This window comes from Myotis nattereri, assembly GCF_964212035.1.
Source record: "Myotis nattereri genome assembly, chromosome: 8".
NCBI lineage: Eukaryota > Metazoa > Chordata > Mammalia > Chiroptera > Vespertilionidae > Myotis > Myotis nattereri.
In genome coordinates this window covers 3,131,424-3,145,551 of record NC_138083.1, presented here as the reverse complement: position 1 = coordinate 3,145,551, position 14,128 = coordinate 3,131,424, and the positions used below count along the sequence as shown (strand labels likewise).

The 14,128-nt window shown below is 64.3% G+C and overlaps 1 protein-coding gene across 1 annotated transcript; it reads right to left on the bottom strand.

Moving 5' to 3' along the window:
- Nucleotides 1-1,927: 1,927 nt before the first annotated feature.
- On the bottom strand, nucleotides 1,928-13,780 carry CHRNA4 (cholinergic receptor nicotinic alpha 4 subunit). Its single transcript, XM_081097598.1, has 7 exons — nucleotides 13,664-13,780; nucleotides 12,263-12,414; nucleotides 9,835-9,879; nucleotides 9,650-9,759; nucleotides 6,169-7,528; nucleotides 4,303-4,457; nucleotides 1,928-2,086 (listed from the first exon to the last, which is right to left on the bottom strand). Exons 1-6 carry the CDS (start codon nucleotides 13,731-13,733, stop codon nucleotides 4,332-4,334), a joined length of 1,863 nt encoding a protein of 620 aa, XP_080953724.1. The 5' UTR covers nucleotides 13,734-13,780; the 3' UTR covers nucleotides 1,928-2,086; nucleotides 4,303-4,331.
- Between the last annotated feature and the right edge of the window lie 348 nt (nucleotides 13,781-14,128).

The window sequence follows — 14,128 nt, the reverse complement described above, 5'->3', positions numbered from 1 at the left end:
TGGAGAAGCACGGGCTCCGGCCGCCGGTCCGAGCAGCCTCAGGTAGCGCTCTGTGCGGGGCTGTGGGCCAGGCAGGGGCGAGCGCTCCGTGCGCAGAGGTCAGGGCACATCTGGCCTGGGAGGTGAGCTCTCCCTGCGTCAGAGACAGGACACACTTCCTGCTCCCGTGGCCAGAGGAACCAACACGCAAGGAACCAGGAAGCAGGAGATCAGGGGCCACGTTGCCAGGCATCTTACTGGGGAAGGACCGTGTTTTCAACAAATGGTTCGAAACTGCTAGAGGTTCGAATCAGAAACATTGATGCTCTGCCCTTGTCTACACCAGGCACAAAAGTTAATTAGAAAAACATGGTAGCCCTGGCTACCACTGAGCAGTGGTTAGAGCATCAGCCTGCAAACCAAAGGGTCTCAGGTTCGATTCCCGGCCAAGGGCAGGTTTGATCCCTGGCCCCAGTCAGGGTGCATGTGGAAAGCAACCAATGGATGTGTCTCTCTCACATCATTGCTCTCTCTTCTCCCCCCGTCCTTTCCACTTTCTCTCTAAAAAAAAAATCAACGGGGTGAGGATTAACAACAGAAGAAAAACATGGTAACCCTAAAGACGAGAAAGCTGTAAGCATGCTAGATGACAGAAGGCAGGGGAAGGGCGCATTCCTAAGCCCAGGGCGGCAAGGATCTCTTATATAGGATCCAGAAAGCAACAGCCATAGAAAGAAAAACTCAGACATGGCCCCTCATCAGCACGAAAAGCTTTTCTTGGAAAGATGCGGTTGGTGAAAAGTATCATCACGCACAGGGAAGGAAGTCTCCCACAGGACGGCGGACAGAAGCCTTGGGCCCCGAGCACACAGGTGACGCACACCCTCTAAAAGCCACGCGACCCAATAAGGAGCAAACGTCCAGCCGACACCAACTGCAGAGCTTCTGGGGGGAGCGGGTGTCCACTTGGGAAGGCTCGGCACCCCGTGACCTAGTGACCCCACACAGGTGTGTACCTGGGAGTGCTCGGCCCCATCATGACTTCCTTTTCTTCCATTGATTTTAGAGAGAGTGGAAGGAGGGAGGGAGGGGGAGAAAGATAAACATGGACGTGAGGAAACACATCAACTGGTTGCCTCCCACATGCACCCGACGGGCCAAGGATTGGACCTGCAACAGAGGTACACACCCTGGACCAGAATCAAACCTGCTAACCTGGGTGTGCAGGCCAACGCTCTAACAACTGAGCAACACGGGCCAGGGCCACCATGCCTTACAAAGGTGACGGGGGATGCCCCGAAGGGGCCAATGCCGTTGAGAAGAGAATCCATTACTTAATTTCCGGAGAGAAGGGGTATGTCACACTGTGTGGGGAGCACGGACCTTGGTCGGGAGACAGAGGGGGCGAGGGAGGGCCAGGCAGGGCAGGCACAAAGCTCAGGAGTGACGAGCTAGGACATCCCCGCGGGCCTCTGGGCCCTGGGCAGTCCCTCCTTGTCTGGGCCCCAGCGATCTAGGAGGGGAAACACTGGCCCGGAGTGTGAGTGAGATGAGGGGTGGGGGCAGGGCCCTGGACATGAGGCATGAGGACATCCACAAAGACCCCACAGCGTGTCACAGCGCGTGAGTCGTGACGGCGAAACCCCGAGACGTTCTTTAAGGGGGAAGAGACAGCGAGCTCTGTTGATTCAGGCGAAGAGCTCTGCTCACAGTTGAAACAGGACTGTCCGAGGACGAGACAGGACCAGTGAGTCTCAACACACTAGGAGGGAGGCAGCAACAGAGGCCCCGACCCCAAGTTCAGGAGCAGGAGCCGGCTGACGGAGAAGCCCAGGCCGGGGCCAGGAGGGGATGGCCTGAGGGGCAGGGGGAGGGTGGCGTCTTGTGTGGAATGGTGCCCTGGGTCCTTGGTGTCAAATTTTAGTAAAACTCACTCACTCGAGGGCTTAGATCATGCGTTTTTCCCTATTAAATTCACATTAAAGAAACCACACTGGAGGCAGACAGAGGCTGGGTTACTTCGCTGTGGTGGGAATATGACCACTTGGTTATTTCTGTGCATTTCCTGACGCTTTTTTCCAGTTCCGGAAGCTTCGTGCGAGGTGTCCTGGTGACCCAGAAAAACATCTCAGTGGGCCCGGCGCCAGGGCTGCTCCTGGCAGATGCCTGCGCACCTGGCGGCCGAAGCTGCTCATGTAAGGACTGAGGTGCTCACCTCTGAAATCCCCTCCCTGATGCCCGGGCTGGTGTCCCCGCTCAGCCTCGCTGGTCCTGGGTGAGCGGCCCAGTGCCTGGGACTGATGCCGACGCCCCCAGGAAGCAGGTGAGAGCAGAGCTGGGCGGCAGCCCCCGGGGCCCCGGGGCCCCGGGGCCGGGAGGAGAGAACACCGGGGAATGCACCCTCTCGGGCACGAGGACCCCTGGGCCCAGGTCAGGTCCCGTTTCAGTGCCTGGGCGAGGGGTACAGCCCCTCCAGCTCCTCCCTGGCTGCGGTCAGGGAGTCTGACCTCTGCCACAACGAGGCCCACTAGACTCCAAACTGCACTGAATTGTTCTCTCACTTCTCCCAAGTCCCTGGTGACCCAGGCACTGGCCAGGCGGGACACCTTGCCTGTGGCTGCCCCCCCATGGCTGCCCTGCCCGTGGCTGCCTGACCGTGGCTGCCCTGGCCGTGGCTGCCCTGACCGTGGCTGCCATGCCCGTGGCTGCCCTGGCTGTGGCTGCCTGACCGTGGCTGCCATGCCCATGGATGCCCTGGCCGTGGGTGCCCTGACCATGGCTGCCATGCCCATGGCTGCCCTGGCCGTGGCTGCTCTGACCGTGGATGCTCTGACCGTGGCTGCCCTGGCCGTGGCTGCCCTGACCATGGATGCCCTGACCGTGGCTGCCCTGACCGTGGCTGCCCTGGCCATGGCTGCCTGACCGTGGCTGCCCTGACTGTGGCTGCCATGCCCATGGCTGCCCTGACCGTGGCTGCCATGCCCATGGCTCACCTGGCTGTGGCTGCCCTGGCCGTGGCTGCCCTGGCCGTGGCTGCCCTGGCCGTGGCTGCCCTGTGGAAGGGACTTTGACCATGGACAGCAGGAACAGCTTCCTCCTCCTGCCTCCACCCAATGTCACTCCCTGGGAGGGGACAGGGTGTCCTTGCCACCTCCACTTGGAGACTGAGGATTCCAAATCATCACAGCACGCAGGGCCATGGTGCCCGGGCCAGGGAGACATGGGGTGGCACCCAGCACTCTGCCCTGGGGGTGATCCTAGGCCCCCAGGACCGTCCCTCCGGGGGATTCCCCTACACCTCTGGCCAGAGGGCCCCTGCATTGTGGGTGAGAGAGGCCCTTTGGCTGAACTGGCCTCCCACAGATGAGTCCAAGGGCAGGAGGCCTGTGGTTCCCCTCGGCCTCCTCAGGGCCCCACCCCAGCGCCACACTCCGAGGGCCCCGGAGTAGGCCCTGGGCGAGCCGTCCTCACAAACTCCCAGTGCCCATGGGGATCTATGACCTGCAAAGAGCTTGCCCCGAGCCCCCAGGACCCTTGGAAGGCAATCATCTGAACTCTCCAAGCCCAAAGGTCCCTCCCTCATGGGGTCCTGCCCCCCAGTCTCTTCCAAGCGGGACCAGGTTTAACAGCTCCACTCCCCAAGGACCCCTGGGCACAAAACTTAGGTTTTCACGAATTCATCAAAATCAAATCAAAAAGCCCTGGCTGGTTTGGCTCAGTGGACAGAGTGTTGGCCTGCAGACTAAAGGGTCCGGGGTTCGATTCCGGTCAAGGGCACATGCCCAGGTTGCAGGCTCCATCCCCAGTGGGGGGCGTGCAGGAGGCAGCCAGTTAATGATTCTCTCTCATCATTGATGTTTCTGTCTCTACCTTCCTCTCTGAAATCAATAAAAATATATTTTAAAAATAAAATAAAATAAAACCCCTGCTTAGGCCCACCCGGCAAGTGAGACTCGCATGTTGTGACTGGCCTCTGTGGGGTCAAAGAGAGCAGGCCCGAGGACCAAGGGTAGGGGTGGTGTCCCCACGCTCGGGGATGGACAGGCGGGGGCCTCGGGATCCCACAGGGAGGGGACAGGGGCTGAGAGGGGCTGAGGGCTTGGCCCCAGGACGTGGGGACGGCTGGGACCTGTGAGGAGAGAGCAGCCGTGCTTGGGGTGCACTTCAGTGTGGCTCAGGCAGCGATGCCACCTGCAGTGAGAACAAGCTTTTCTCAGCGGGCTGCCTCCTGGGCAGGTCCCAGCCGCCGGAGCCACACCGGCTTCCCCAGGAGGCAGCAGACGGAAGGTGGGGGACAATCTGGCAGGTGGCGTGGCCCCGTACCTTCTCTGCTCCGTACAGTGCTTTGGCCCCTAGATCGTGCCGGCCAGCCAGGGCGGCAGGAAGAGGCCGGCGGTCCCCAGCAGGCAGGCGACGACGAACACCCAGAGGAAGAGGCGGTCAACGACCATGGCCACGCACTTCCAGTCTTCCTTCACCTGCAACACAGACACGCACCTCACAGGCGGCGAGAACCTCTGGAACCCGGAGCTTGGCGTGCGGGCTGTTTCCATCCCCGCCACCGAGGCCGCCAGGGCCGCAGGCACACCTGCTGGGGGCCGAGTGGGGCGGGTGCAGAGAAGCCACATGGCCGCTGAAGTTGGGTTCAGAGGGGGCAGCACCCTCGAGCTGAACATTCCGGCTGCCGTGGGGGACGGGTCTGGTGCTGTGCCTGGCAGGGTGCCTGAGCCCAGAGGCGGGGGTGGGGGGGAGGATGGGTCTGGTGCTGTGCCTGGCAGGGTGCCTGAGCCCAGAGGCGGGGGGGGGGGGGCGAGGGGGGAACGGGTCTTTGGAGGAACACCAGGGTCCAGGCTGCTTCACAATGGAATTTGAAGGTTTGCTAAAGCTGAGGGGGTGCCATGGAGGCCATCCAGTGCACCCCCATTTTTCAAATGGACCAATTGAGCTCAGAAAGGGCCACTGGCACCCCCTGGCCACAGGACAAGGGCTAGGAGTTACCCTGGGTGACAAGGCCTGACCTCTAACAGGAGCCCCTAGGGGCCTAGTGTCTGAGTGACAGCTGAGGCCTGACTGCCCTCTCCTCCTGGGCAGGTAGGTGCTCAGGGGTCAGCTGCCCAGGGGGCCGGAGGCCCCTCAGGGATCCATGGGGTCTCTCAGCTCTGCCCCTTAAGCCCGAGGGGGTGGGGCACAGCCAGGTGCTGTGAGCAGAAGGAGGAGGGAGGGGCCAGGCTCAGGGGGAATCCCAAATGCTGAGGCCAGGGCGGCCATGGATGCAAACACGCAAGCATGCCGAGCACGTCACCTGCGTGGGGGCTGCTGAGGAAGGAGGCGGGATTGTCTTGTCTAGATGGGGGCACTGAGGCACAGAGTGGCTATGGAGGGGGGCAGACCCCAGCCCCGCCCGGCTGCTCTGAGGTCCTGGCTCCTCACCCACCTTTGCCCTTTGCCTTACAGCGGCCCCGGGTGGGCGGCCTGCTGGCGCCTGAGGGACTGGGAGGAAGCAGCGTCAGGGCACAGTGGGTCAGACAGGCCGGGGCGAGGGCAGGCTCAGTGCCCATCCTGGAGCGTCGAGGAAAAATGGGTTCTTCATTGCCATTTTCTGCTCTGATTTTTAAAGTAATCCTGGCAGTTTTAAGCCAAACCTAAACGGAACTGTTTGTTCACAGGAAACCTGAGCGCAAACAGGGTCACTTATAAATAACAAGCCCCCAGGACCTGCTGGGCTGGAGGCACGCTGTTCCCTGCCTTTCGCCCGCTGCTGCCCCGTCCTGAGGATGAAAGGCCAGCGCAGACCAAAGCCACCAAGGCCTGCCGGTCGCTCAGGCGACCAGTGAAGTCATGTCATTCCCCAGAGCCAGCGACGCAGGGGGCGCACTGCGGACGGACACGGGGCAGCTGACCAGCCACAGAGGGGCTAGCGGCCCTCCTCTCGGCTCCTCGGTCCCGAGGCCCAGGGGGTGTCCCCGAGCTCTGCTCCACAAGCTACTCTGGGCCACCTGCCCAGCGCCACCCCAGGGCCCTGGCCAGTCTGAGGGCTCAGGGAGGAGGGGGCAGGCCAGGGTGGGGGCTCGGCGGCTGCATGCCCAGAGCTGTTTCCTGATTTTGTCACCAATCACTCCCTCCTTCAGAGTGTCTGCTCGTCCCACAAGGGCCAGGGGCCCCGCCCGGTGCACTGGGGCAGGGCCTTACCGAGAAGTCGGTGTCTTCCGCCTTCAGGTGGGCTGCAATGTGCTGGACACCCTCGGCAGCCTGCGTCAGGGCGGGCGGCAGGGGCGGGCGGCGGGGCGGTGCTTTGGTGTTGAGGGCTTGGAACGCTGTGTTTGAGGACCCTGTGGACAGCTCCTTGCACTTACATTTGCAGGGAGAGGCCTGGTCTGCAGGTGGGAGCTCAGTCCAGGGAGCCTGCAAGGAGGGAGGGGAGCTGGCCCCAGGGCCGCTGGCCTCGTCTTGAGGAACGCAGTACTGGATGCTTTGAGACCGGCACCGGCTGCCGCCCTCCGGTGCTTTGTTGGGGCTGGACATGTGCTGGATGCTCAGAGACCGGGCTTCGGCAAGGCCCGGGTCCCAGGTGCTGGTGGTTGGACGGCAGGGGCTGGGCGACGGGCCGGGGCTGGCTTCCTCGGCCTCTGCTGGCTGCAGAGTGGGCACCTGGTCTGAGGGCAACGTGCAGGCCGGCTGGGGCTTGCCTGGCGCATCCAGGGGAGCACAGGACGGGGTGGGCAAGGGGCCCTGGCTCTGGACTTTGCTCATGAAGTTGGGCTCCTCCTCAGGCGCCGGCCAGAAGCGAGGGGCACTGGCCATCCTGTGCATGGATTCGATGAGCCGCCGGCAGTTGCCCTTGGTCACGGGCGGCCGCTCCATGAAGAGCAGCCGCGGCACGATGTCCAGGAAGACGCGGCGCACCCAGGCGGGCATGGAGTGGGTGCGCGGGGAGCGGTGGTGCACGTTGAGCACGAAGACGGTGATGATGATGGAGAGCGTGACGAAGATCATGGTGAACAGCAGGTACTCGCCGATGAGCGGGATGACCAGGGAGGTGGAGGGGATGATCTCGGTGATGAGCAGCAGGAAGACGGTGAGCGACAGCAGCACGGAGATGCACAGCGTGACCTTCTCGCCGCACTGGGAGGGCAGGTAGAAGACCAGCACCGTGAGGCAGGAGAGCAGCAGGCAGGGGACGAGGAGGTTGACGGTGTAGAAGAGCGGCAGGCGCCGGATGATGAAGGCGTAGGTGATGTCGGGGTACACCTCAGCGCAGCACTCGTACTTCCTGGTGTTGTAGGTGCCCACGGCGTCCACGAGGACCCACTCGCCGCTCTCCCAGAAGCCCAGCCGGTCCACGTGGCTGTGCATGCTCACCAGGTCGACCTTGGCCTTGTCGTAGGTCCAGGACCCAAACTTCATGGTGCAGTTCTGCTGGTCGAAGGGGAAGGAGGTGACGTCGATGCTGCAGGAGCTCTTGTAGATGGCAGGAGGCGTCCACTGCACCCGCCCGTCGTGGAACAGGTGGGCCTTCGTCAGGTGGGTGACGGCGAAGTCCCCGTCCGCGCTGGGCAGGGAGAGAGGGGTGAGACCCAGGGACAGGTGGCCCTGATGCCTGGCCCCCAAGGCGCCCGCCATGCACACACCTGGTTGTGAGTTTAGGCCCCGGCAGGTGTAACCTGGCTATGCCATTCTCTCAGCCTCAGTTTCTCCACTAGGCCCAGGCTCTCCACTCTGACCTGGTGTGGCCCCCACACAGGAGGAGGCAGCAGCCATTCCGCAAGCCCCTCAGACAGCCCTGCCGCCTTCGGCTTTGAAATGCTCACAGGAAATCTCTCCTAGGCCCCACGAAACCCGCACTGACTGTGCCACCCGCCTCATGCTGGTCTCAGCAGCAGGTGAGCCCAGCCTGGCAAGGCCCCTCTCTGCATGTGGGGCCCGCCACCCTGTGGGGCAGCAGGAGCAAGGCTGTGACCCCCACGGCAAGGCTGGGCCCCTCCCCGTTGGCTCCTCTGTGCCTGGCAGAGGCGAACATGGCCGGCAGTTTCTGGTCCCTCCCACCCCCGCAGGGTGTGGCATCGGGGTTGGCTGTGAGTCCGGAGCCCTTCTAGGCGGGGCTTGCTGTGTGGGGCTGTGGCTGGTCCAGGTTCCTGCTCCAGGCCCTGAGGTGCCCCAGGACTGTGACACCCTCTGCCCCAAAGGGACCACGTAGAAAAGCCTCGGTGGACAGCATAGCCTCACGTGCATGACTTCCAACCAGGGGCGCCCCAAAACCATCAGAAAAGCGGGGCCCTGCTCGCCCTTCCCCTCACCTATCAGCTCAGCCTGGACACGCAGCTGTGCTCAGGTGCACATGTCTGGCCAGCAGCCACCACTGACCCTGGAAATAGGCCTCTTCAGTGGCTGTGGCCCAGCCAGCATCAGCCACCAGCTCCTCACCCTCCCTCCAGGCCATGTCCAGAGTCTGGGCACTGACCACGGCCCCACAGAGAAGCTGGTGTCCACCCGGTACTTCCCACGGGTCCTGGCAGGGAGGAGAGGGTGGAGGGTTGGGGTGGCAGCTCCCACTCTCCTGGGCTGCAGCCTGGGGGGCGTGCACAGGTCCCAGAGCACATGGGAGGTTTCTAGCTCTCCCGGGAACATGGCGCTCCCCTGGGTCCCAGAATGCTGAGCTGATGCATATTCTCTGGATCAAAGGTCCAGGGCGGGGGGCGGGGGGGGCTGTCTGGGGAGTTGAGCATGGACCCCCGGTGGGCTGGGTGGCTGGAGGACTCAGGGTTGCGGTTCAGACCAGTGGCTTGCGGAGAGCAGAGAGCTTGCCCGCCTGCTCCCCCCCCCCCCCACCCCCGCCACACTAATGCGTCCTGAGACCATCCCCCAGGCGCCTCACATGCCGCTGCTTCCGCCATCACTGCAATCAGTTACGTCGGGAGAGGAGCGAAGGCGTTCTTAACCAAAGAGCAACCCTTTGTAGGTCAGGCCCAGCGCCCGGGGCAGGAGGGGCTGTGTGCAGGGCTGTGGGAGGCAGGGGCTGCATTCAGGTAGGGGAAGGGGCGATGGGGAGGGGGCTAAGTGCTTCTCTTTGTGAGCATGTCCAGAGCCTGGCCCCAGGCGTGGATCCAGCGATGACAGCAGAGGCAGGGACGGGAAGATGGCAGGAGCCCTGGTCAGGGTCCCGGGAGAGACAAGTCTGAGCCCAGTGCCGGCCACAGCTGGGCCTGGAAACCCTGGCTCCAGCACAGAGCACCGTCCACCCATCAGATTTCGCTGGGCTGTTCGCGCGGGAGTGTGGGGAGGGGGCCTGGGGCCTGCGGTGAGGGCTGCGGAGATGAAGGGGGGACCAGGCCCAAGAGCTGACCCGGGCAGGCCCTGAGAGGAGCCTGCACATCTAGGCTTCTGGAATGAAGAGCAGCGCCACCGTGGGGCAGGGGACAGGCTCTGAAAATGACTCCAGGCTGCATGGGAGCAGCTCGGGGCCTGCAGTCAGGGGGCAGTGCCAGCCCCTTTTCCCGGCTCCTGGGGAGAGAGGCCAAGGTGGAGCCAGGAGGTGGCCACCCCAGGCGCCCAGGCCGCACCCAGCCCCCGCTCTCCTAGCTGCTCCAGGTGAGATCCAGACACGGCCGCCTCTGGCTCACCAGCCTCGGTGGAGCTGCCACCCTGCCCACGGAGCCCCCGTCCTCGGGCTCACTTGTTGTAGAGCACGATGTCTGGCCGCCAGATGAGCTCGGAGGGGATGCGGATGGAAGTCACGTTCTCGTAGTCCCTGGGGTCCCAGCGCAGCTTATAGTCCCGCCACTCCTGCAGGCAGGAGAATGCTCAGCTGAGAGGGATGGGCAGGGCTGGGGTGGTGGCCGCGGCGCCCCTCCCACTCACCTGCTTCACCCACACATTCGTCGTCATCATCTGGTTCTTCTCGTCCTAGGACAGAAACAAGGAAAGAAGTCACGGCGCCTGCAGCGACGGGCCCCTGGCTCTCTGGCCCTGAATCTTCTTCCCCACAGGCCAGGCCAAGGCTGAACATGGGGAGAGTGAGCACCTCATCTGCGGAGGTAGCCACGCCCAGGAGGGGAGGCCCAGAAGGCGCTTAGGGATATGGTGGCAAGGGCCCCCAACCTTTCCAGAAGCAAAGTGAGGACAAGGTTTGGCCAACTGTATAGGCATCTGGGGCTGGCCCTCCCCCAGCTGTGGGTGGGTGTGTGGGGAAGGGGGCACCCCAGCTGTGGGTGGGTGTGTGGGGCTGGCCCTCCCCCAGCTGTGGGTGGGTGTGTGGGGAAGGGGGCACCCCAGCTGTGGGTGGGTGTGTGGGGAAGGGGGCACCCCAGCTGTGGGTGGGTGTGTGGGGAAGGGGGCACCAAAGGCGACCTGCATTGCACTGTCACAGCTGGGCAGCCCCTCTGCATATGGGCCCCACGTGAGCAGGCACCCGCCCCTCCTGCTGCCTCCAAATCCACCTGGGTGTGCACCGGGCGCCTCGCTACCAGACTCTGGTCAGGGCGGGCCTTGCTCCTCCAGGGGACAAGCCCCCAGCCCCTGTTTGGGGAGAAGAGGTCATGTCCCCAGGCATGGCCCTCGGTCCGGCTCTCCTGCAGGCCCGTCGGGGACAGGCCCTCAGCTGACCCAGTGGGACGCTCCCCAGAAAAGAGTGCTGAGGAGTATGTGACCTCAAGAGCCAGGAAGCGATGGCTGCCCTGCCTGCCTCCCCTCCGGGTGGACGGCCTGCCCCTGGAGGCCCCATCCCCGACCCCAGGCTCCAGACCATTCCAGGGGACAGCCTGCCTCCCTCCCAGCGGCCTGCCCAGCCCACACGTGCAGCGTCAGCCCAGGGCCTGGAAAGCACCGGTGCCTTGGGCTCCTCTGCACGCGGGAGCTCACACAGGCGAGCACTGCAGCCCACACAGACTGGCAGCAAATGCATGAGCCCCAGGGGGATGGGTGAGGAGGCCCTTGCACCCACCACCTAGCCCGGGCCTCTGAAGATCTCTCCTCAGTCAGCCCCAGAGCCCAGCGGAGCCTGGAGCTGCCACGGGCCTGGAGTCTCAGAGCAGTGCTCCCTCCCTCTGGCCTGGACTCTCCTGGACAAATGGGGAGAGGGGATCCCCAAGGAGCTGGCAGGAGGCCAGGCCTTGGTGCAGCCGAACCTTGAGTGGCAGCCAGCGGCCACCTCCACCAGCCACAACTTTGAACTGTCCTGGATGGTGAGGGCAGAAGGGTGGTGAGGGCAGAAGGGTGGTGGGGGCAGAAGGGTGGTGGGGGCAGAAGGGTGGGGGAGGCAGAAGGGTGGGGGGGCAGAAGGGTGGTGAGGGCAGAAGGGTGGTGGGGGCAGAAGGGTGGTGGGGCAGAAGGGTGGGGGGGCAGAAGGGTGGGGGGGCAGAAGGGTGGTGAGGGCAGAAGGGTGGTGGGGGCAGAAGGGTGGTGGGGGCAGAAGGGTGGGGGAGGCAGAAGGGTGGTGGGGGCAGAAGGGTGGTGGGGGCAGAAGGGTGGTGGGGGCAGAAGCCTGACATGGCTGGGGACAGGGCACACTGACGGGGCCCCTGCTGGCCCTCTCTGCCCCAGGGGGGATGGGCAGAGCAGGCTACGGCCTCTCCTGCCTCCCAAATATTGCCCAAGTTGGCAATGCTGTGCTCACCCTATTTCACAGGGAAAAGACAGGTAGGCAGCCTGGCACCAGGGCCCCCACACGCCTCCCTGAGCCGACTCAGTGTTAAGGTCCTGGCAGGGGCAGGGATGGGCATCTGGGAATATCTGTAGCCCCTATAGCTGGACAAACCAGGCTCCCAGAGGCCCCTCCTTGCCAGGCTGGACAGACCCACACGCCAAGGCCCTCAGGAGCCCAACCCAGGTGGTGTGCCCATCACCCGGTCAGATCACACCGCACGATGAACCCTAAGCCCAGAGCAGCAGTCATTCGAAGGCTGGATCCTCTAGGAACCCCTGTGGCCCCTAACCATGAAGATAAACACCCCTGAGACCTATCCGAGACTCCCCCAAAGCCCGCATTCCAGACCTGTAGGTAATGGGGGGCTCCTGAACCAGCTTGAGGACAGGTATTGCCCCATCAGGTGCACAATTCACACAGAAGCCCCACAACTTGACCTGGCACCGGCCCCACCCCACAGAGACATCTTCTGCCCTTGGCCTCTGAGGCTGGCAGAGAAGGACCAGGCCTGGGGCAGGTGTGCACAGCACCTGCCTCTCCTCCAGACCCCACCACAGAAGTGCACTTGCTGGACTCAGGCAGGGGCCGTGCAGGCTCCTCAGCCGGCACCACCTCCAGGCCCAGAGCTCCCACCCTTGCACCTACCACGTCAATGAGCTGGGCGATGGACAGGCCAAAGTGGACAAGGACCACGTCCGAGATGTTGGCCACGGGCCGGGACCACTTGTTGTAGCCAGAGAAGAGTTTCTTCAGCAGCCGCTCCTCTGCGTGAACCCGAGTCTCCACGGGGCCGCTCGCTGAGGACAGGCAGGCGTGTGGCTCAGAAGCAGGGTCCAGTGGCCCCCAGGCTGCCCCTCCAGCCTCATGCCAGGCTGTGCTCAGCCACCCTGCTTTCTTCCATCTCTCCTGGCACATGCTACTCACCTCAGGACCTTTGCACAAGCTGCCCCACTCCCCTCTTCCTTACGGAAGCCTTTCCAGCCCCCTCAGTCCTTCCTAGCACGGGCACCTCACCACAGAAGTGTTCAGCTGTCCCCACAAGCACTGATTTGCATGAGTCCCTCTCAGGGGCTGTATTTCCAGCCACCAGCAGAGCCGTGAGAACCTTATTTCAAAGCACAGGTGGGGAGTGAGGGGCAGGCCCAGGCAGGAGACAGAAGGGGAGTGAGGGTCCAGCCACCCAGAGCCGCTTTCAGTGGCTGCCAGCAAGCCCAAGGCTAGCCCCGGAGTTACCGTCTCCTCAGGGACATCTCAGCGCTGACTCTGACAACCAGCCCAGCACCCTGTGTTCTTGGATGGACACAGACTGCCCCCAAGAGGCTGGAGTGAGCCCCCAGTGGGGAGGCCCAGTCTGTGGTCTCATGGCCTCCCTGCCTCCCTGGCGCCTGCATCACAAGGGGACCCCCTGCCCCTGCTTCTCGCAACTTGCCCTGCTCACCTGCGAGTCATCTACAGGATGAGGAGGGCTGTGCACCCCTGGGGTCGGTCCTGGACCCAGACCCTGCCCTCCCGGACCACAGCCTGGACCTTGCCCCCTGGTGCCTTTGACCAGGAAGGTGCAGCCACCCCTCAGTGGGGAGGCCAGGGGTTCAATTCCCCCAACCCCCCTGAATAGCAAGGTGGTTGCTCAGGGGAGGGGAGGTGGAGGGGCTGGAACCCCCCCGCAGAGGCCTCCTCTCTGATCCCCCCAAGCCAGGAGCAGGCGTGGGGGCAGGGTTTGCAGGTGAGCTTGGCTTTATGGGCGCGGGGGAGGGGTGGGGAGATGGGTCCCTTCTCTCCACCCAAGTCGGAGCTTCTGGGTCCCTGTACTCAAACAGCAGCGCCCACCGCACCCACACCCCGCCCCCCCCGCCCCCCCCCCATTCGGGCGATTAACTCCGTTCTTGCCCTGCTCGGAAGGACAGCCTCTGCGCCTCAGGGCGAGAGCCTCCGCGGCTGCCCCGTTGCGCGCTCCCGCCGCTTGGGAGCCCCCCTCCCTCTGCTCCGGAGATCCTGGGCCGCCCTGAAAGGGGCGAAAGCGGACCCCTCCAGCGCCCCAAAACTTACCGGGCAGGAGGCCGGCCCCCAGCAGCAGCAGCAGCGGCAGCGTCGGCGCCCCCAGGACCCCGAGCTCCATGGCGCACCGAGCGGGCTCTAGGCACGGGCGTCTCCGCACTCCGCCGCGCCCCCTCTCCGTGTCCCGCGTGCGCCCAACTTCTTGCCTTCCCGCCGCCCGGGCTGCTCGGTTCGCCCCGGCCTGGCTAGCGGTTCCTCCCGGGGTGCGCGAGGCTGTGGGCCCAGCGGAGCGGCCCCGCCCCCTGCCCGCCTCCGGCAAGGGGAGAGGGGAGGAGGGAAGAGGGGGAGGAGAAGGAGGCGGCGGAGGGGGTGAGGGGAGGAGGGAAGAGGGGGAGGAGGGAGAGGAGAGGGAGGGGGGAGGGAGGCTGCCGGAGGCGGGGCAAGGACGGGAGGGGAGGACGCAGTGCCTGGCCCGCGCGGGTAGTTTCCCTCGTCCTCCCGGGGCTGGGGACGTGC

What these genes read in the sequence shown, in the direction of transcription:
- CHRNA4 (XM_081097598.1), bottom strand. Translation starts at nt 13,733, where the DNA reads ATGGAGCTCGGGGTCCTGGGGGCGCCGACGCTGCCGCTGCTGCTGCTG. An exon ending in GGGGGCCGGCCTCCTGCCCG is followed by an intron (nt 12,415 to 13,663) that starts GTAAGTTTTGGG and finishes GCCTGTCCTCAG; the next exon opens with CGAGCGGCCCCGTGGAGACT. An exon ending in CGAATGTGTGGGTGAAGCAG is followed by an intron (nt 9,760 to 9,834) that starts GTGAGTGGGAGG and finishes TCCTGCCTGCAG; the next exon opens with GAGTGGCGGGACTATAAGCT.